The sequence below is a fragment of the Diadema antillarum genome, unplaced genomic scaffold, assembly GCF_040938485.1.
Source record: "Diadema antillarum isolate AM-2024a unplaced genomic scaffold, OU_Dant_1.0 seq00001098_RagTag, whole genome shotgun sequence".
Lineage (NCBI taxonomy): Eukaryota > Metazoa > Echinodermata > Echinoidea > Diadematoida > Diadematidae > Diadema > Diadema antillarum.
In genome coordinates this window covers 783,360-807,993 of record NW_027271915.1, presented here as the reverse complement: position 1 = coordinate 807,993, position 24,634 = coordinate 783,360, and the positions used below count along the sequence as shown (strand labels likewise).

The following is a 24,634-nucleotide window of genomic DNA, read 5'->3' as shown; positions in this document are numbered from 1 at the left end:
CTGCATACAGCGAAAAAAAAAAGTGAAAAGCGATACTCTGTTTATTTCTGTAGCGTTTTGCATGTTAGCGAAGTTCTGCCGATATTAGCACAGAGGAGAAATTGAAAACACTCCCCGTGTGTGGTAGGCATTTCCAACATTAAGGTAGAATTATAGATTTGAACAGCGGATACTTGTTCCTGTTACCTTTTGGCACGCAAACAGGTGGTTCGTTAAAGTATATATTAACCCGTTCCTTACGGGAACCTGGTATACCAGGTTCCCGTGGGAACCACAAGAGTGCCTGGTTTTGTGGCCAAAATTCATGTTTCTTTGTGTTATAAAGTCCCCAAAAATGGGTTTAATAAAAAGGCTAGAGTTTATTCTATCATGTAGAAAGAATACCATGGCTAAGATTTGACTATTATAGGAATATGGTATTGATAAAATAGAAAATTATTTTTCTAATTGTTCCTTTCCTGTGAAGCATCTCTAGTGGTTTATTCGGCACGAAGGTGCTCGTCTCAAACACGAACCCGAGGGGGAAATAGCAGGGACGTAAATCACAAATGTTGTTGAAAAAATAGAATGTGTATTGATAGAACCTGGGGCATGATAGACGGAAACTAATGTGGTAAGTGGGTCTAGATATTTCTGGTGAAATTAAGAAAAAATGATATACACCTTGTATATATATTAGTATTTGTTGACGCAGGATATACATATATGTATCAGAATACTTGAACTTGCATGAATAGATTTAGTTTTTGGACAAACTTTTTACTGTTCATGTTTCACTCAATTTCGTTTAAGTCATGCAATTTATATATATATATATATATATATATATATATATATATATATATATATATATACCGAAATAGATTAACAACTGTTATGAAGAATTCACGAAAGGTATATCATTCTGATAAGTTGAACCAAGTTAAATCAAATATGAAGGCCACATGGAGAATTATAAATGATTTGGTTGGGAAGAAAGAACAATTACCCCCCCCCCCCCCCAAAAAAAAAAAAATCTTAAATAAAATGATTGTATTATTGATCAGGGAGATGTAGCCGATACATTGAATTCTTTTTTTCTTTCTTTTTTTTTTTTGTTAAAGTCGGTCCTAATCTGGCAAATACATTTTGACGATGTAAATGAAGATTTTTTGAAATTTTTGCCAGAACCTATTTCCTCATCGTTTCTCACTGAATATCTTTAAACCCTACAAATTCCACAGAAATTATTAATATTACGAAAAAGTTGAATTCTAGCAAGGCAATTGGTTGTGATAGAATAAACATATTAATGTTTAAACAAATCATATATCAAATTACTGATCCACTTACTCACATATTCAATCTTTCCATATTGTCTGGAAAATGTCCCAATTCTTTAAAAATTGCAAAGGTACACCCAGTATTTAAGAAAGATACACTATAGACCAATTTCTATTCTTCCTAGTATTTCCAAAATTCTTGAAAAATATATATATATGAAAGGTTTTATAATTATTTGCATAATCATACAGTTTTGAATTTACATCAATACGGTTTCCGAAAGAATTATTCTACAGATTTGGCTCTGGTCCAGTTGTATGATCAAATTACAAACGCAATGGCAAATAATAAAAAAAAAACATGTTACAGGAGTTTTTATGGATTTATCTAAGGCATTTGATACGTTACAACATGATATCTTACTTAAAAAGTTACAGTTTTATGGTGTTCGTGGTGTTGCACACTCGTGGTCGAGGGATTATTTATCATGTAGACAGCAATATGTTGTACACAATGACATGTAATTTTTTTACAGATAAAATGTGGTGTGCCCCAGGGCTCAATATTAGGCCCCCTTCTCTTTTTGTTATACAAGTATATCAATGATATGTCGTCTATATCATCATCTATATTATATGCCGATGACACCAATATCTTTTATTCCCACGATGATATGAAAACGTTAGTATCTACACTTAATGCAGAGCTACCAAATGTATCAAACTGGTTTAAGAATAATAAATTATCACTTAATATTGATAAAACAAGTAATTATATTCATTTTAAGCATATGAAAATTCACACAGATTATTTTGTGAATCATATAAGGATTAATAACGTGCTTCTTCAACGAAAAAAACTCTATTACGTTTTTAGGCATTTTCATTGATGAAAACTTAACCTAGAATGATCACAGACGTCATGTTACAACCTGTATTTCTAGAAATAGGTATTCTTTTAAAGATGAAAGGTTATCTTCCTGAACATACTCTTTTTATGCTTTACAATTCTTTAATCCTACCACATATTATGTATTGTAATCTAGTGTGGGCTGCAAGTGCCAAAACTAAACTTAACTCTGTTTATTTATTACAAAAGAAAACCATTCGCATCTGTACTGGCTCGCAATACTTAGCCCACACCAATCCACTTTTTTTATCAGTTAAAACACTGAATATATTTGATATAGATACTTTTCACTCTCTGCTTTTTATGTTTAAGTATTTGAACAACTTACTTCCAAACACTTTTCAAGATTTCTTTAAACTGAATTATACCGTTCATTCGTATCCTACTCGTAATTCGCAAAATTCTCATTTAGTAAATCTCAAATTATTAATTGCACAAAAAACTATAAGGCATAATGGACCAAATGTTTGGAACACACTTCTAGATTGTGTTAAATCATGTAAAACGTTCTATTCTTTTAAGGCTTTATACATTGAAAACTATGTTACTGTCAGATTACAATTTATGAACATATCTGAATACAGATTTTGTTTTATTTGATCGCATTTCTTTTCCTGTAAATTGGATTTAAACTACAACAAATATACGCAATGTTTCTGTGTCTATCATTTAATTTCATTTCAATTATCTTCAGCATTGCGGCACCATCACTTTCATCTTCATTATCACATTTTTCCTCATCATTACCCTGTCAACATCATCATCATCATCATAATTCACTTCCCTTTTATTCGTATCTACGCACTAGAATATAAAACATAATGTATTTACAGTGTATTATATTTTGTAGTATTCCCCCGTTCCGCAAACAATTATGTGTATTATGTAGGTAGGTCCCTGGCCTGCCAATTCTTCTGCATAATTTCTCCGGGAATTATTTGGAAATTTGGTAATACGAGTTATGTTTTGTTAATGGAATTAATCTATACATCAATTTTCCTTCTTTGAATTATGTGCATTGTAATCTGCTTACTGATATTTTATGTATATTTTATATATATATAAATTGTGTTGGAAGAAAAATAAATCAAACAAACAAACAAACCAAAAGTAAATGAGAAGGCAATGAACTTTAAGTCCTGATGTTTTTATTTATTCATTCATTGTTAATGATATGTTACAAAGTTTTGGTTTAATTTCATACCGTGAATTACAACGTCGATATGAATTGCGAATAGATTTTCTTTGCTTATATATATATATATATATATATATTTCTTTTTTTTTTTTGGGGGGGGGGGGAGGCATGGAGCTACAATTAACTCCGTGTAATGCAGCCTGATTAAGATTTGTCCGAAACGGGTTTGATCAACATCGAAACTGGTATCGTGGCTGACGTTCAAAATTATAACATCCATTATTTGTTGAAATACAGTTGAGGCAGATAGTCTGTGTTTATCCTGTATAAAGATGAAGAAAAAGTACGCATCTTTATTCGTGTCAACTGTCAAGAGTTCAATGAAATATGAAATATGGTCGGACTTTTTGTTCTTGTTCTTCTATAATGATATTAGATTAAGCTTGTTAAGCCAAACATATCGTTTGCCTGTTTGACATGACCATGATCGAGATAAGAATTAAGGGAACAAATACATTTTCAGGCAAGTGCAGAACTGTTTGCTAATTTGACAACTGTTCACTGTGTCTCAAGTGTAAGACCAGTGCAGTTCCAATAATTCAAATCAAAATGTCTATCACCTCTAAAGTTTAACTTTGTATATCACATAGAAAAAGAAAGGTGAATTTAGGGGGAAAGTAGTCAAAATACTGTAATATCAATGTCTTTGATTTTGTTAGCCTCTTGCTAGAAAGATATTGTTATACCCCCGCGTACACGAAGTTTATAGGGGTTATAATTTTTATATAGGAATCAGCGTGAGGTCGCTCGGTCGGTCGATCGAGCCGTCCGTTGCAAATCTTGCGTCGCGAGCTCCTTCTACAGTTTTGAGGCAATTTTACTGTAACTTTAATAGTTTACATGATGACATTGAGGTGTAGATGTGCACGACATTTTTTTTTTTTTTTTGGTGTGTGTGCGTTTGTCTTAGAAGGCGTTGTCATGGTAACCACAATTTTCCTAAAACTTTGTGGAGTGAACTACTTCCACAGTTTAAAATCAATTTATTTCAAATTTAGTATGTACAATGATCTATAGGTGTAGTATTGAAAGACACGCTTTTTGTTCGTACCCGACAAGGCGTTGCCATGGTAACGGTATAATTTATTGAAAATCTTGTGGCGCGAACTACTTCCACAATGTTGAAGCAATTGAACTCAAATTTGGTGTACATAATGACATTAAAGTGTAGATAGGCAAAACACGCTTTTGAATGTTTGTCAGAGAAAGCATTGCCATGGTAACCACAATTTCTTCAAAACTTTATGGGGTGAACTACTTCCACAGTATTTAAGCAATTTACTTCAAATTAACTATGTCGTGTCTATGATGATCTATAGGTGTAGTTTTGCAAGACACTCTTTGTAAATGTACCTGGCAAGGTGTAGCCATGGTAACTGCATATGTTCTTGAAACTACTTCCACATTTGTCAGGCAGTCAAACTCGTACTCTCAAGGTACCAAAAACATACACGCACACACACACACACACACACACACACACACACATAACCTTTTATCAAACCCTGGTTCCATTTTTTTTCCCATATGAATCTGGGCTGCAGGAGCGGAGATATTATTCACCCTTACTTCTTGTTTAATTTATAAAGTAAAGAATTTTCAAAGCTTTGTTAGTAAATTGCAGTTTCTACTTGCTTTTGGCACACATTTAAACTTGTCTGCTTTGTCTTTTTCCTTTGTGTGAATTGAAATGTTAGACTTATCGAATATTTTCGTATGGACATGTACACGTGTATGTCTTTCAAATAAAAAGAAAAGAAAAAACTCTCTGAGTCATGTCAATATATTGCAGTATCGTGATTGTCTTTGGCATATTTATATTTAAAGGGATCGTATAGTCTTGGTTGATACCTAACTTCAGGTTTCTAACACTTTTTGGTGAGATAACGAGAAACCTCTTATGAAATATGAAAGAGTAAAACAGAGTAATCCTAATAAAAGCCTGGGACCCACCTTTTATTACGTTCGCTTTGTTTTACGATGTCTTAGCCATTCCAAAACATATTTTCATCCAATAAACTTTGAATTCCTCATAGAATGGTACAAAGTATGCTCTGTATTATTTCATTCAGTGGTTTCTTGGTATCTTGCAAAAAGTTAAAAGCTCAATCCTCATCTCCACCAAAACTATACCATTCCTTTAAACTCAGTCGTTAAGGGTTTTTACATGTGCGATTTTACATCTTAGATTAACAGAGTACTTTCACATTGATGTGCATGTATTTTGAATATCTTCATTTTCTGTTTTGTTTAAACTAAGAAGGGTAGAGAGAATTTGTTTTGTATATGTCACAAAGGGTTATAATAATGTTCGAAAAGATGCGATTTTATAGCGACTTCATTACAATTGCAAAGCCATTTCGAGATGTTTCGAACCAAACTGAATTGATGCAATCAAAATATGCATGCTGATTCATATAGAATGCAATTTTCTCTTTTATTCCAATATGTATATATCAAGCACGACAGACTGGTTATAAGAATAGGCTATAAGATGCAAAAACACTATTTTGCTTTAAAACACTTCGCAGGGCTGTATTTACAGAGAGTCTGGCTAACTGCTAAATTAGACGCCATGTCGTTACTCAGCGTATTACGCGTTAGTTGGTTATTTGGTTATATCGTGTACTCTCAGACGTCATAATGAATGCAAGTAAAATAAAGGGTAATTAACAATGGGCACTGCGTCAGAGCGCAATGTGGTAACGACATGGCTCCACGCAGATCACGGGACCAGTTTTGACCAGTCGCAGGCCTCTAAACGCATTTATGGCGAAAACCGAGTTGGCCAGACCTTCTTTATTTAGCGCACTTATACTTCGACATTAATAGGAAAATGTATGTAGACGCAGATGTTCAATTTTTACAATGTCAAGATCGCAATTATAAGCACAGTGTACTATATGATTATGATACACCCCTCGATTTTTTTTTTGGAATTTAGGCCTTTATCCATCATTCAACGTTCTTCAGTTCTTAGTACACCTGTATATCGTTTTGGTAGTTTCGAATAGGCCTATGTATGTTCTATATTGTAGCTCTGAGGTTTCTATCGAAGGCAATTGTCTCAATTGAATATCTTCTACCGATTCTGGTACAGAGTGTTAACACCGAAATCATTGGTATATGAACAGAGCAAAGGTTGTAAAACTGGCTTCTTAAAACACTCTTACTGTATCAGTCCTATCCTACTTATCCTAGCTTTGCCAATCATAAAAGCGAAACGTGAAGGTGCAATCTCATCTTAGGTAAGTTAATGATAGAAATCTATATTATTGATGTATTATGATCTAATTATGAGTATTGATAACAAAGCCTTGTTTCCACATTAATCTCATACACAATCTGTGTAATACAATATAGTATCATTCTTATAGAAATAGAAGAAGTAGTGGTATTACAACTCAATAGTACATCGGTCATGCACATCAGCTGTCACACCAACACAACAAACGAACAAAGGTCTGGTAGTATAATTAAGCAAATCAAAAATTTTCAGTTTCTCAATGTCAATATCACTTAAGGGTCAATGCCATGATAGTTGGCATGATTTAAAGAATATCTATCATAATTGTCTTCTAACATCTTGTTTGAAATCTGACGGTACATCTCGCAGTTTTTGGGAAACAAAGGACACAAAATCTTGTCACTCGAAAATACACTTTCCATTAAATGGAGAGTTTTGGAATTTTTCGGAGTCCGGATAATTTATGTGGAAATCTATTGTTTTCCCCTCCATCATAAAGAAGTTTCAGTTTTATCATTTTAAGGGAAATGTTTGAAGTACCTCTTTAAAACATACTAGCTTAGGAAAGTTATACTATTTTTAGGGGTGGCCAAAAGGGGACAGAATCATGACTTTAATTCGCAGACTTTAAGAACTGTAACAGTAGGGCGATACGAGCAATTCAGACTGTCTTAGTCTGTAACTTTTAAAAACATCGCCAGTAGCATAATCTGGCGCCAAAAACATTAGCGCAGATGTAGAAGCAGAAGCGACGCTGCCGCCCCTCTGACCCCTCACCATCGGTCCCCATCTGCAGCCACTGAGACATTCGACCGCTGCACATCCCGCGGATGATAGGTCCGTTGGCGGCCTGGACGTAGTCAGCCGGAATTATTCCTGCGACGCGGTAATTCTCTGTCTCCATCTTGCTCGAGACCAGGTCGATGACCTGAATGAATAAACAGTCCATGCGAGGGGGGAAAATAAAGTACTCTGTTAGATGAATTCAATAAACTCAAATCAACATCAACCATTCGGAACACACACATACACACACACACACACACACACTAGAAGCAGGCATGTGTAATGGATGGGGGCAGAACTCTGAGAGCTTTCAGCAGCCATCGGTACAAAAGGCATTTCAAGTATAATGCTTTCTCCTAACAAACAGAAAATCAAGTTGGTTCTTTCTTTTCAACATAAATCGCACTGTTTAAGTTTCAAAAGTTGTAACGGCAGATAGCATGGAGGACACGCCCACACACACGACAACTCCACTTCCCGTAACCATGTAATTTGGGCCCTCGAGCTTTTTCAGTTGAATTACTTACACACACATACACACAAACACAAATCATATATGATACATTATCATGTATACATATATATACATATATATATACATATATATATATATATATATATATATATATATATATAACGGGTGTATAAAAATACGTTACAATTTTTAAATAATTGTCTGAATTACATTTCAAAATATTTGGAAGATTTTTTTCTCATTTATGGATGCTCAATGGTCTCATCGTTTTTGTTCACGCTTGGCTGAACACTGACGCTTTTTGTTCAGAGTATGAAAAATGACTTGCGTCAAATTGAAAGAAGATGGAAAATTCAGCCAGCAATTCACATAAGTGATCCCATTCAAACAAACTGCTCTTTTGCTGAAAGCTTTGATTATGTTATGAAAGTCTGAGATTTTTTGTCAGCTTTATCGTAATTTTAACCATTTCATTTCTAAATCAATTGATGAGAATTAGAGTGTGTAATTACTTCGAGATCACAGTTTTCACAATACACGGACACATCAATACTATACGCCAATTATTCATTAATGCGGTAGTGGTACCAAATTAATCAACATTCAAGTCATTCATCCCATTAAGCAATCAATTGATTGACCAATTGATTAACCAATCAATCAATAAATCAATCAAATCATCAATACATCAACCGATATATCACTTAGTCAGTCACTAAGTCGTTCAATCAATCAGTGAATCAGCCAAATAATCAATTAATTACTTTTCAGTCATTGAAATAATTGGCTGAATGAAAGAATAAAGTAACAAATAAATCAGTTTTTCAAACATTGATCAACTTGCCTTTAAGCAACGTGGGGGGGGGGGGAGTGATATTCCCTATGTCGATCTGCCACCTTTTGTAAAACATGCATACAATTGTGACTGACTGATTGTTTGATTTATTGATTAGATTGACTGAATGAATGATTGCTTGCTTGCTTGCTTGATTGATTGAACGATTGATTGAATGATTGATTGATTGATTGATTGATTGGATTGATTGGATTGATTGGATTGGTTGGATTGATTGGATTGATTGATTGGATTGATTGATTGAATTGATTGATTGATTGATTGAATTGATTGTATTGATTGAATGATGTGAGGATGCATCAATATTATGCTTTTCTAATTGACTGAGTGACTGGCAGATGGGTTCGATATACTGTGAATGATTTGCGATAACTGTGCTTAAAAGATCTTGATGTTGTTAATCAACCTTCCATAACACAATGGAATCATTCAAAACATTACAGAAAATCACCAGAAAATTCCTAAACTAGCATAACATCAATACTGTGAGCAAAAGAGCAATTTGTTTGATTGAGAACACTTATTTGGACTGCTGGCTGGATTTTCCATCTTCTTTCAATTTGGTGCCAGCCATTTTTCACACTCTGGACAAAGAGCGTCAGTGTTCAGCCAAACGTGAAAAAAAAAGATTGTTTTCTGATTGCACTTGATATATGAGACTATTGGGTATCCATAAATATGGAAAAATCTTCCAAATATTTAGAAATGTAATCTAGACAATTCTATCAAAAGTGTAACGTTCTTTTTTTTTTTTGCTACGCCCTGTATATATATGTATGTATACATATAAGGACTATAAACATGCACACACAAAACATGCACGTGTCATATATTTACAGTAGCATACGCAAACTTTATAAAATAATGATACCTGATTGTGTTCCTTGCTCCTGGTGAAGTTCTTTGCCCTCTGTGCCAGTTTGTCTTCAAGGGCGAAACCCACGCACGTGTTCTGATCATGGATGTTCATAAACAACACGTTCTGCCGGAAAGGATTTACAGAAACAATTTTGAAATATGAAAGAAAGATATTATACAGAGGGGTGAAGGTTCAGATGATTTGAATCTTGGATCTTGAATCTTCGCTACATGTATTTCACACTCTTGACGTTTCTAAAAATTGAATGGAATTATTATATTTCCCTTCCACAGGGTATTTTATTCATACACATATTCATTAAGTGACATTAAAAAGAATTTTTTAATACAAAACGGACTAATAATTCAGTCATATACAAAAAGTGGGCTGCTGCACTTGTACATAATATGGTAACAAAATTTCTGTAACTTTTTTACAACATATGATTCATATTATTCTTTTTTTTTTCATTGGAAAAAACAACCCTGAAAATATCTTGGGTATAATATAATTTTAATCAAATGTTCAAAAAATTTAATAAATAAAGACCATTTTTTTCGCGAAATTCTTTTGTCTACAATTCATTCGACTTATACATTTTCCATCTCAAAATAACATTTTCAATGATATATATTGGCATGATATATATTGGAATAATATATATTGGAATGATATATATTGCAGCTATTAGACCACTATCCCAAGAAAACAAAGCAAATACATGGGAGGGAGCATTATGCATTTTTAGAATTGGAAATTCAATAATCTGACGGAAACTTTGAGTGGAATGTCCGGAAATTTGTATCAGGGAAGTAGTGTAGTCTACTATCTATGGAGGAAGACCAAACGGGGGAAGGACGTGGGAGGAGGCATTATTCTTTGACTGTAATTCAACAATTTGGTGCATATCTTTGGTAGAATATTTGTCAATTTGTCATTTGTCAATTCCCAAAGTTGTGGAGCAATATGGCAGCTTTTGCATTTTTAGAATTAAAATGGAAATATCTCGGATACACATTTTTGATGGAGAATTGGGGAAATTGTCAAAAACTACACTAAAACCTAACGGGAACCGAGCAAGGAGGGCGTGTTTATCCGTGGGAGGATTGTACCCCCCCCCCCCCCCCCATGAGATAGAGTTTTTGCATTTTCATATAAATTGAAATTCAACAAATCTGGCGCACACTTAAGAAGTCGAAATAGTTTGACAGTTTTTAAAAAATGAAAAAGGGCAAACGATTTCTCACATTTCGGGAATAACTGGGAACGGGGAAGGGGGCAACATTTTGCCGTAAAATTTTCGTACAGAAGGGGTCCCCTCCCCCATCGACAGATCGACATCCGCTGATAACTAGGCAACTCATCATGTTGTAGGAAAATGGCTGTGAGTTCGTTCGTTTTTTGAAGTCCCAATTTTCATTTTAAAGGACAAGTTCACCTTCATAAACATTAGGATTGAGAAAATGCAACAATATTAGTAGAACACATCAGTGAAAGTTTGAGGAAAATTGGACAATCGATGCAAAAGTTATGATTTTTTTTTATTTTTGTGTTGGAACCGCTGGATGAGGAGACTACTACAGCTTGTGAGTCATATGCGTACAACAGTATAAAGACAATATAAAAGAAAATTCAACATATTTTCACTTTTTTCGCATAATAAAAGAGCAATTGACTTTCCTCTTTCTAAAGGCAGGGGGAATAATATTACCCATAACATTTATCGGTAACGAGTCAGGGGAATGTGTACTTTTGTCAAAATATGGAATTTTGTGAAATTCTCTTTATATTTTCCTTATATTGTTGTACGCATGTGACATCTAAGTTATTCATACACTGCAGTAGTCTTCTCATCCAGCGGGTACTGCAAAAAAACTTCAAAAATTCATAACTTTTGAACGGATTGTCCGATTTTCCTCAAACTTTCAATGATGTGTTCTACTAATATTGCTACATTCTCTCAATCCTTATGTTTATGAAGGTGAACTTGTCCTTTAAGTAAATATATCAAAATTCAGATGCAAGTTTCTCCACTTTGTCTCCCTCTACAAATTGAATTTGTTAACATCGCAACTGCTGATCTGTAAATTAACAAACATGTCGGAAAAAAGGAACCAGTGGGACTCGAACCTGTCATCTATACACTGCTTTCCGGGCAGCGACACTACCACCAGGCTATCCCTGGTTGCCGGCAGTGACAAGATGAACATGGAACAAATACCCAAGCTCCGAAATTCCGACATTGTTATGTTAAGTAGCCTAAGGCGGACAAGGCATATCAAATGAAAGAAAGATATTATTCAGAGGGGTAAAGGCTCAGATGCAAGTTTCTTCACTTTGTCCCCAGGGACAGCCTGGTGGTAGTGTCGCTACCCGGAAAGCAGTAGATGACAGGTTCGAGTCCCACTGGTTCCTTTTTTCCGACATGTTTGTTAATTTACAGATCAGCAGTCACACTACTTGGCAGATGCAATCTTAACAAATTTAATTTGTAGAAGATTTGAATTTTAGGCATAAAAATCGTCTTCACAATCTAAAAAAAAATACAAACATGCAAATATGAAGAAGGAAACAGAAAAATGCAATTAAATGGCAACTACACGTTGACAAAAGTACGCAATTCATCTCATTAAGATGTTCCACTTTGTCTCTACGCATGTGTGTCCTGTTCCAAACAATTCTGATTTCAACAATTCGTAAAGTACCACCACACCACCCTCCACACATCCAACAGAAAACGAGCCACCTTAACCAACCAAAAAGTTCCACAATGTACAATTTGTACATAATCACAAATAATTTTGAAAAAGTCGACTCCAAGAGGAAGGTATAAAACGAAAAATTGAGACGAAAGATGAGACGAAAAATCGAGACCGTACAGTCAGGAATAACGCACGAAGTGGACGATTCCATTATTGTTTGTATCATATTTTGTGTAATTTTATCATTAATATCATTATAATTTTATGAATACTTTATCATGTTGCTATTGCACTCCATAAAAAAATAAATAAATATAGGGAAAACAACACGAAATCAAACTCACCCGATCGAAGTCGATGGCAATCGTGGCTGGCGAGCTGCCGCTGAAGTTACCAGGAGCGTTGATGAGAACGGTGTTGAGGGCGCTGTTGTAGGTCACGGTTTCGGAGGCAGACTCCCCGTTTTCGCCCCTCAGCTCCACGTGCCCAGTCTGCAAATCACGTGAACAGTTTGTAAACACAGCCTTGACTCTACAGGTTTAATCGGTTGTGACGTAGCGACTTGTGTTTGGGCACGATATTTGAAGGTTCAGCCAATATCCTGATACCTTTCAAAAATTAGTCTGATGTGAAACGCATGTATCATGATCAGATAAAGTGCTACTACGTCCATGAAATATGATCATCTGCGTAATGTGAGTTTACAAAATGTGGCCTTATAACCACAGTGGAATCCACACACACACACACACACACACACACACACACACTCACACACAAATCTAAGGTTAGATTAATGCTACAAAATTTTGGGGGGACAAAATTTTATGACCATAATCAAAATGGTATTCAAAAAAATATGTAAAGTAGATGTATCTTTGCACTCACAGAATCATGATCCAGGACTTGATTCGGGCGACTACTGTTTGTTGGTTGCGCGCAGTGAGGACTCCCCTTGTGAGCCATTGCAGTGATTGTGATGGCACCGGCTACAAGCAGAGCTGTGATGAGTACAGCGGTACAGGGGATTCTCCACGAGGCGAAACGCGAGGCTTTTGGAGGCGCCGTATCTGCTCCCATCTCGGCGTATGGTGGCAGGGCCGAAGAATTATTGTCGCACTGTGGTAGGCAAAGGAGGAGGTATGTTTTGAGGTGTTTGGGTGTGAAAGTTTGAATGAGCAGAAGTGAACTCCGGAGGTATTAAAGGAATGGTATAGTTGTTGATGACGAGATGATTCAGCTTGTAACTTTCTGCGAGAAACTTAGAATCCACTTGAAATGAAATGTTACAGAGTATATAATTCTGAGAGGAAATCTAAGTTTGCTTGATGCAAATTGCTTTTAAAATGGCTGAGATATCCAATAACAATTAAAAAAATTAATCCTAATTAAAGATTAGTATCACCGTTTATTTGTATCAATTTGTTTCGGATATCCTACCTTTTTCCAAACTTCATTTCATCAGTAATAAACTTTGAATTCAACTTAGAATGATATCAATCACTTTCATAATTCGTATAGGAGGTTTCTCACAATCTTGAAAAAAACCATATCAACGGAAGTTAGAAACCTGAAGTCAAATATCAACCACAACTGTACCCTCTCTTTAATTGTGCAAATATCTAGCTGCATGTAGAATATCAACGTCGATTATGATAATTATCATGATAGTGATTATGATCATTGCCAAGCATGCCACTGCAAATAGATCTGTTACTTAATTGCTGTATTCCTTGAACAGTTGCAAGGAATTTAGGAATTGCAAATTCTTTGAAAGATTGCAATGAGGCCTCATTGCGCTTAAAAACTATTACGGAAAGTGTTACAATTTAATTCAATTCAATAGTTTTCTATTTCCATCAAAACAAAATACATGATACAAAGCGGTACATGTGTCAGTTTGACTTCATGCAGCGGGAAAGGACAGTTCATTGAATACAATATAAGATATGTGCACGAATGGTATTATAACAATAAAAACAACAGTGCGCACTGGGTTGTCATGTTAACAAAAAAGAAGAAGTAATCATAATGATGGAAAAGTGTGCTCAACTAAAAAGCTAAAGCTTGTAGGACGTGGAACACTGAAAAAAAAAAAACAACAGCAGCAGCTACACCACTACACCAACAAGATGTATTTATGTCAAATTGATCTATGTAACATTGTACGTTTATGATCACTGAATGAAGCTAATAAAGTTTGAGTAATAGCTTGCAATTTATTCTGCATCTAAAAGGGATAGACAAGTTAAGTAAATTAATGCTTCAAAAACACAATTAAATGTGCGAATAATACTGCCAAATCATTTCTGTGATGTTAAAAGTCCGTGTGGAAAGCTTACCTGTGATTCTGATTTCTCCATGGTGAAATCGTAGTTGATGAAAGACTGTCAGTGGAAGAAGTTGCAAGGTCGACAGTTGAAGGAGTGGGTAAGATGTCCGCTCACCGTCCAGTTGTCTGTTGACAAGACACTGCAAGTTCACGTGATTTATAGCAAAACGCTTGGGCGTGGCTTTGTAAAAACTCAAATTTCACTAAAACTCCTCGTGCTCTGATTGGTTGGAACCAAATCAATGGAGCGCCCACCTAAATCTGGCTTTCGTTCAATATGATATCAAGTTTCACCCAAGATCCGTCTTTGCACGAGATGGTATCCCTCTCGACCAAAATGTATGAATGGGTACTTCGCAAAGCTAGTGTATCAATATCAATGGCAGGTCCCTCGGGTAGAGCGGTGTCAACACAGTAGAGGTTTCCCAGGCGTGGATAAAAAGATGCATTGTTGTTATTGTTATTCATTTTGGTTTCATCATTATCATTGTTATTACTATCATTATCATTATCATCATTATTATCATCATCATTATTATCATCATCATCATTATCATCATCATGATCATTATTAGTATCATTACTCCTATCATTATCATTATTTCATCATGAATACTTCTGCTACGCTACTGTATTGTAGAACATTCTGAATATGGATACAAGCAACCAAGATCACTGCAGTCTGGCAGTCAGCCAAGCAATACAGTATCAAAATTAACTCTACCTAGGGCTAAATGTATTTTTTCTTTGCAAATCATTGAACTAGTTAGGTTTAGATCAGTATCATTTGATCATTATCTACCATCGTCGAATCATTTGACCGCAGTTGAGTGGATAATTAACTACAATGTATACGAGAATCAATATATTAGTAACCAGTTTCTTGCGTGTAATGCACAGATTGTGCAATATTGCTCTGTGTGGTCTACTCGTGAGGACACCAGTCCTCAGTAATGGCCATGCTGATATAGGGCCAAGAAAATACACAAATACGCTCCTCGGATCGACAGATAACAATAAATCAAATCATTTATCATAATAATGTTAACAGAGCCTTACTTCTTTTACATAAAACCTGACAGATATAATCTCTTTCTCTTTTCTTTTCCTTACTTTTTCTTTTCTTCTTTTTTTTTTGAGGGGGGGGGGGGTGTAATATTGCAAGCGCCCTGTGCCTTACGAACATTAACTGTATTGTATAGTATTGTATTGTATTGTATTGCATTGTATTGTAGTATAAGATTCTACTTTGTGTGACGGTGTGTTGTATCTCGACAGTAATCAATTCAAGTGTATTTCAACATTGCTAATTATGAAATTATACAATGCTAGAGAGGTCTGTAGTGTGTACGCGTGCACATCGAAGATTAAAGTTGCTGTTCCAAGTTATATAATAATTTCTTTGGTCTGATTTTGTTATCCTAGTTTCCGTAAAGAATATGCATTGTACAAAATCTCCCCCATCCCCTTCAAGGATATTAATTGAAATAAACGGCACCATCTTTTGGCTGATATGGGGGAAATCCAATCAAAACTTGGCATAAACAAGTACCAATACTATCAATGGTGCACATGATATGATAGGTCAATGCCCTATAAGTTTGAAAGTATTTTTTTTAAACAATTCCTCTTTTACTGATATTTGATAAGAGCAGTAGCACAAAAATATTGAGGTTTTTTCAACGGGATTAAGGTTGACATGATATCTTGCAGGACTTGACGGGAAACCCCCGTCTACAATGTTCTAGCAGTGTCAAACCATAACACAGCATGACTTCGGCTCGGGTAGCAGCAGCGGAGATGCATGGAGTGGTGCCATGAGGAGAGTGGTGGCGCAAGGAGAGGTGAAGCCCCCCCCCCCCCCCCCCCCCCTCCTCAAACTTGTGTTTAGAATTCACAGGTCAAAGCTCGTGTGCCCTCTGTTGAACGTGCTATAAGATCACTGTCACTGTAGCACAAGGAAACAGAGGTGGTGCAGCTCAACAAAGACACATGTCACCAAAAAATGAAAAAAATGAAAAGACATTAAAAAATGAATCCCTCACATACATGCACAGTGTATGACCCCTTCTAATACTAAGAAGACAACAATTGATTAGTCCGTGATTTATATGTAGTCTAGTTCCATTTAAGTCTTTAATTTTGGCATTTTATATTCATTTCATTTGGCACTTTGTGAACATAGATATAGCCAAGGTTTCCTTCCTATTTCATCCTGTCACCCAAATTTCTTGGTTATCTTTCAAGTTGCAGACCGCTTTTCAAGCAGTACAGTATGTCTGAGGTTTAAAGTGTTTCCTGCGCACAATGAGTATTGATATATATCATTTTTGTTTTTCAATTAAAGTTTTGTCAAGTACATTGCAATACACTCTTAGTTTTATCGTGTTCCTGGAGTATCATGTATTCACAACAGAGGCCTTGTAGAAAACATAAGACGACCATATTAATGTGTGGTCAGGCCATGTTACCTATGTGTCAGTAGGTGAGTGGTTTTTGCTCTCTTTTTTTTTTCTTTCTCCTCCTCTTCTTTTTTTCTTCTTGCTCCAACAGACTCGGCTTACAAACAAGCGTACAATTTTCCCACTTGTATTTCAAATCTATATTCATATCGCTTATCAATTTTGTTCATAGCCACTATACCGATGTGACACATTTCGGGCATCTCACTGGGGCAGTATGAGGACCCTGCAGGTTCAAAAGCGAGTTATTGATCGTTTCCTTGGACTACAGTGCATTCACTTTCTGTTCCTATGAATTAATGTCAAAAGGGACAATTCTGTACGGTTCCTTGAATATCTTTTATACAGATGTTCTAATCCAATGTTAGTGAATACTGCTTATTCCAAACTGTATTCCATGTCACTGCATGATATGAAGAATATTATCACTCCGTTCTTGTGAAGTTGAGATATTTGTGATTAAAGGTGCTAAAAAAACAAAGGAAATAAGAAAATACGGAGTGTTTGAAATCATAACTTCTAGAATATTTCTTGTTATGTTAAATGAGGTATTACTGGAATGGATTCATTTTGCTCTATCTGATGATGGACTTACTTTTTGGAAGTACAGAAATGGCGTTTAACTCATTTTGCAAGAAAACTCTTCATAATATAATGTTTGAGGCAACTTGGTTTGAGGCATGGGGGTGTCACGGGATGAGAACACTAACTCTATGCTATGCCACCCTCTCCTGCTTGTACTAGCTTGGCCTCTGATTCCTTTGCACACATAGTACTGGTAAACTATTTCGCACCTTGAGCATACCATCCTGTACATATCCTTGATTATCTTTCTGTTGTTCGAATATACAGCCAGTTTTATATTACGTTTTCGTCCAATTGGTTACATTGTTATATGATACAATTTCGGATCACTGTCAAAACATGGAATTCTTGTCAATAAGATGTTATCCCATCTTCTTCTCTCTGTCAGATTGGCTAGTTTCTCGCAACTTCATTTCTCCTTTTTTTAATGCATTTTCAATTACCCCGACTTATGCACCGATGCACTCACCAGTATATCCCTGCACTAAAATTGATTTTATCGAAACTCCAATCAGCCCACCTATGTGGTACCTGTAAGTGTGAAAATGATTTAGTTATGCTCTGTTCACAATATAAATCCAATACATATTAAGATAGTAGAGTAACCTTATTGTTCAAAAGTTAATTTTCCTCCACAAACAGGCTGCATCACTCCTGTAGGTTAAAGGGAAAGTACAGTATTGGTGGAGATGAGAATTGGGCTTTTAAGTTTTTGTGAGATACCAAGAAAACACTTATGAAATAGTATAGAGCATACCATAATGAAAGTTGTTGAAAGTATATTATCGGTATTTTGTACTTTGTTAATAAAATTGCAGAAAGTTGATGTATTTGAAAAAAAAAATGGCATACAGAGAATAAATCAAATCAAATCAAATTCTGAGAGAAATTCAAAGTTTATTTGATGAAATGTGGGTTTGGAATGACTGCAACATCCAAAAACAAAGTAAAACAAAGCGATCGTAATAAAGTGTGGGTCCCACACTTTATTAGAATCGCTCTGTTTGGATATCTCAGCCATTTCAAAACCAATTTTCATCAAATAAACGTTTAATTCCTCAAGGAATTACATGCTCTTTCATATTTCATGAGAGGTTTCTCACTATCTCAGTAAAAAAATGTTAGAAACTTGAAATTAGGTCTCAACCAAAACTGTACGATCCCTTTAAAGTTGCACGATTTTAACGTTTGTTTCAACTGCAAAGATGTCCATTAAGAGGGTGGACGTCAAAGGAAATATCTGCTAATTCCTACTGGCATGAATCATTGTGTATCTACCCTAAGATGATATTTTCACGTATAAGGATGTAAATAAACAGTGTGCACACATGTGGGACATGAATTACTATACTTTTTCGTCGGCACGGCACCAGATTTTTTTTTGTGGGGGTCAGAAATTGTAGAGTTTATAGTCATGATGTTCATAATTTGTGTCATTTATCTTACATTGCTTGCCTGTAAATTTGATTTGTGTGTCACGCAATTGGACAATTTAATGTTGATACAGAGCACAAATATTCTGGAAAGGAAATACGTCTTCGTTAAAGTGAAAAAAAGACTATCCTTAACATTTCTTTACTAAGTTTTTTAATTATGTTGCTTTGTTACTTTCTAAGATTCATATTGATGTAAATATCATCATAATCATTGCGGTATTATATATACATGAAGAGTTTGTTCGCAAAAACCGATAAGTCCATATTTGCCAAATGGAGATATTTGCGATTAAAGGTCAAGAAAAATAAATAGAATAATGACAAAATTTTTGCTTCTCTTGACCATAACTTCAAAAATCTATTTTTATACGTAGTGACCAATATATCATTTTAAAGGTATTATTCTGTACTTTATATGACAGAGACGGTACTTCAAAATCTTCAAAAATGGACTTATTGGCTTTTGCGAACAAACTCTTCATATATATATATATGTATACCGCAATGATGTTGATGTTCCTAGTTAGATATTCCTTTGTTTGGTTTGTAGTTCAAGTTTGCAAAAAAAAAAAAAAGAAACAAAAAACATGCTTGCACACAAATCTGCCTCCTACCCCTTCAACGATATTGGTTGCAATAAAACCTAGAAATTTTAGGGAAAATCCCATCAAAAATTGGCTTAAACAGGTATCAACAGTATCACTGATACACATGCTGTGAAAGGTTAATGTCCTATACGTTTGAAAGTGAAGGTTTTTAAAAACACTTCCTCTTTTACAGATATTTGATGAGAGCAATGGCTTTAAAATGTTGAGGTTCTCTTCAACGAAATTAAGTTTGACATGATACCTTGTAGGCCTGGACGGGGAAACCCCTTCTATTATGTGATATCAGTTTCATACCATAACATTATCCAGGGTCGAGGCTGCTCGAGTCGCTGTAGGGAAGATGCGGGGTAGTGGTGCCACGAGGAGAGTGGTGCCACAAGAAGAGTTCACAAGGTGAAGTCTCCTGTGCCCTCTGCTGAAAGTGCATAAAGGAATGTTACGGTATTGACTGAGGTGATGATTAAGCCTTTAACTTCTTGAGAGATACTTAGACATAACTTTATGAAATCTTATAGAGCATACAATTCTAAGAGGAATTCAATGTTCATTTGACGAAAATCGGTTTTGAAATGGCTGTATGAATATTAAAAAAGTAAAACAAAACAATCAAAATAAAAGATGGGTCCCACATTTTATCAAAATCCTTTTGTTTTTGGCTATCTCAGCCATTGCAAAACCAATTTTCATTAGATAAACTATGAATTCCTCTTAGAATAACATGCTCTTCCGTATTTTATAAGAGGTTTCTCAATATCTCAACAAACATCTCATGCGAAACTGGTCTTCCCCTTTAAGATCACTGTCACTCTAGCACAAGGAAACAGAGGTGACTGCATGGCTCAACTCTTCTGGTATTGAGGTAACTATTGTTGTGATCTTCTTTTTCATTTTTGTCATTTTATTCTTTTTTCTTTTTTTAATCAGAGCACCATGCTACCAAATAATGACCGGGAAAGACAACAAGGGAGGTTAACGGATGTATGCTTCGTGCTGTTATTTTGGATAACCAAAAGAAATAAGAAGAGAAATGAAAGCAGAGAAATTATTTTAATCAAAACTTCCATTAAAAAGTCAATAGAACACCTAGTCAGAGAAGTGACACCGGTGAGTGTGAAAATATTGAATTATACTCTGCTTCCAATACATTCCAATCGTATGAAAAGAGTGTAGACTGAGCTAACTTTACGAAAGTTAAATGTACTGTTTACCATTTGGATCAGACATTTAACAAATGTTCGAGTTATAAAATTCTGATGCATATGCTAGGGTCAGTTTTATATATATACTACAAATTTCGCAGTAAATCTTAAAGTATAGGTCGATATCGCTATTTTTTTTTAATAAAGATTAAAAGCAAACGGTTAATTCTAGAAACAATTTTATTGTAACTATTGTTCACTTTTTTGTACATTAAAAATACTTAATATTGATTCAACTGATTAACATTTTTACACTGCACATTTTAGAACTATTTAATTATTCAATCTTTCACTTGACCTTTCACCTTTGATTATCGACCCCATGGCCCAAAACTTTTTCATGTATACGAAGTGTCAAGAAAATACCTTCACGCATTGTATAGTTCTAAAAGGAAAATTTAAATTTGTGGAATTTGACCTTGAGCGTGTGAATCCTAAAGGTGATAGGCAGAACTTAGTAGCTTCATACATGCATATGCCAAGTTTTATTCTGATACCTCTACAAATTGATTGGAGACGGACTAACGGAAGGACGGACGGAAGGACGGACGGAGAACCCATAATTCCTCTGGAGACACTGTGGCGAAGGCACAGAAATGAAAACGTCACAAAGTTTAGGTTCTGAAGTATTTTGTTTATTTGTTTATTTAGTTATTTACCTAAGTACTTGTTTATCTGCTTTCGATCAACTATAATATCAATTTTTACTTTCATCACATCCGTACATCCTCCTGACTTCGGAAACATACCACGTCGACGTTGAAATGTGTGACTGAATACATGTATACTTAAAGGCATAATTTACCATTTGCAGAAGAAACAAAAGCCAAGCGTTAGTGCCTTAAAATAGTTCTAAAATGTGAGTTTGGGATAGAAACAACTACTGCACAAATTTGAATCTGTATTATCGATGTTGAGTATTGTTAAACACACAAAATGTGAACCGTAGTTATGATAGAAATGTTTCCAAACTATTAAACCGTCTGCCATGGCCTACAGTTATGGTTTAATGAGAAAAAAAAATATTGATATCTCCTGATATTTTAGGCTTTATTGCGAAAATTGTATATGGTAGGATGTTTTACGTTGATACAACAGGCTTACACTTACACATATGCAGCAAATGTGATATCTTGAGCATTTTTTTTAATCGCTTTTCCCAAAGGTAAACAGAACCAATAGCCGGCGGATAGCGAGCATCAAAAACACACCTCCGAATCTTGAGGGCGCTACTCCTGGCTAAAGTGATCATAGTTTTATGCTCCATTACCCGACCCGACCATAGTCTAGGCTACTGGTGTGGGCTCATTTCTTTTTCCTTGGCGCGATATTTTGCCAATTGCGACAGACAAAGAGAGAGCGCAAATTTTCTGATTGCAATAACCGTGTTATTTGTTTGTTTGTTTTTTCTCGAGTATCGCAGTATTTAAGTTCTCGGCGTATTGTAATCCTCGGATATGTCACGCCCTCTCACGGCTACGAGTAAAAAGAGTCCAGAAGCTAGGGTATCTCGACCACTGCTTGGAAGACTTGCACTGCGTATTGATACAAGCTTGTATTTCCCATTACTACATATATGGCTGTAAAATCTGGGCTGCTTACAATTCACCCTATAGATGAAAAATAGTTGCATCAAAAATTGTGTAAAAATCATTCTTAACTGTGAGCAATCGACTCCTGTATGGTCCTTAGAGGATTCAGGCGTTATCCAATAATTATAAACAATGTAAAATCTAGAACGTTTTTTTTTTTTTTTCGGGGGAGGGTCTAAACTGGTTCAGAAAGATCATTCTTGCCAAAAATCATGTCTTGTTTAATTTTTGATATGCAAAGTAAGCGAGACTTTCAAGCAAACTGGCTCTTTGCTATACCCCCCCCCCCCCCAAAAAAAAAAAATATTACTGTCTGTGGTTTTAATCGTGTTTGACTTTCTCAAACGCGTTCTCTTCCATGTCTTCTTCGGTTTAATATGAATGTCATGCAGAATTCACTGCAGATCAGTTTATCCCATCTTGGTTCAGCACTGTTGAACTAAGTATTGCATGAGTTAATCATAGAATGTTTAAAGATAAGTTCGAGTTGGAAATATGAATGTTGATTTGTTCTCGCAAGCACGCTATTTATTGATATTATTTAGTGCTATTACAACATACCAAAGTTCAGAACCTCAATCCGTCCTAGGGACATATGCCTCAAAATATATTCCCCAACTTTATCTTCAAAGTCTTCATACATCCTTTAGCTCAGGACTTTTGAAAGATTATTGAAGTAACCACAATCATTATAACATAAGCTATTAATATCATGTGATTCTTGCCTAAATCCTATATCTTGTATAAACCTTGTATTCTTTTCTTTCTTCCTGTCTTTTTAGAATTATATTGTATAACACAGTTCATTTATGTCTATGTATTTCATTTTTTTTCATGTTTCATTTGTACATGTTGAAAGACTGTAGCAGTGACTTTATTATCTCACATAGGTACAAATACTGTAGATTTTTTTTTAACCCAAATGATGGATAAACTTTGATTGAAATTTATGTACTTTCATTTATTGACATTATATTGTATGTATGACTTAATATTTTTGTTTACATTTATGTTAAACTGCTCCCAGTGCACAGGCTCTTTTACTATATAAAAAAACCAATACCCCCTTCTAGCATGGTCTTTGCTTTGTTTGTGATTATTGACATTTTGATAGTTATTTTGTACGAGTGTTAGATTGTTGACGTTAAGCCTTCACGATAAAGGCTTAACATAAAAAAGGTGTTTTCTTCCAATGGAGGTCAAATTTCAAGTAAGTGACATGACCTTTTTGTTCCGACAACCTGCATGAGGAAGCACACTGTAACTTCTGGAATGTCTTGTCACGACTCACTGACGGCAAACGGTTGACATTCATCCTGGTATGGCCTGAAGAAAGCAGGTACATGTATATGGGGAAAAATCCCGCCAGATTTTGGCATTCCGCCACATTACGAAGGTCAAACGCGTTCATGTCCGCCTTGATGAAGATAGATGAAAATTCTATAGGCCAGTTAACCTGTTCCATGCCAATGTGCCAAATAAGCACACATTTAACACACAAACCAATGGACAGGAAATAAACATGGCACACAAAGTCTTATAAGTTATAGTTGGAATGGAGAGAGTGAAATATGACAAGCCCAATCAAGTCGGCTTTACAAGTACTGGAACTATGATATTCTAAAGATACGCTAATTTTTCCATAAACAGTTCTTGAACAGTTCATCAGAATATGTCAGTGAGTGAGCTGATAATGTCGTCACGCCACACTTTTTCTTTGATTAGGTTAAAAAGGACGAAAATTCAATTTTCTGCTACAGAAGTTCAAGACACAATGTTTATTATAAACTAGTTAAGTAACTTCGAAATAATGATTATTCAGATGTATCAGGACTTGAAACTGGGGCGTAATTGCGTTAAAAATAAAAAATAAATAAAAAAGATACAATTTTGTATAGGCCCACAACCCCTACAGAAAGTTGTAAGGAAATGACATCATTAATCCTAGGCCAGTGTCCAAAATTAATGTTTTTTTTTTTTCAAGATGGAAATAAGGAGTCTTCTTTTCATATTATGGCACATAATTGGCATTAATTGCGTGAGAAGCAGAGGTATCTCAGTCATATGCGAATGAAATGCTCTGGATGTTGTTCGATTGAAAAAAAAATGTCACGAAGTGTAGATC

General features: G+C 35.2%; 1 protein-coding gene across 1 annotated transcript in view; it reads right to left on the bottom strand.

Moving 5' to 3' along the window:
* Positions 1–5,647: 5,647 nt before the first annotated feature.
* Positions 5,648–24,634, bottom strand: part of LOC139743593 (uncharacterized) — a 30,487-nt gene continuing 11,500 nt past the window's right edge. Inside the window, exons 6-10 of the mRNA XM_071654068.1 lie at positions 14,638–14,682; positions 13,184–13,414; positions 12,640–12,786; positions 9,606–9,716; positions 5,648–7,545 (exon numbers count right to left, since the gene is read on the bottom strand). Coding sequence (XP_071510169.1) covers positions 7,303–7,545; positions 9,606–9,716; positions 12,640–12,786; positions 13,184–13,414; positions 14,638–14,682 — 777 coding nt within the window. The 3' untranslated portion in view covers positions 5,648–7,302. The remainder of the gene's footprint in view (positions 7,546–9,605; positions 9,717–12,639; positions 12,787–13,183; positions 13,415–14,637; positions 14,683–24,634) is intronic.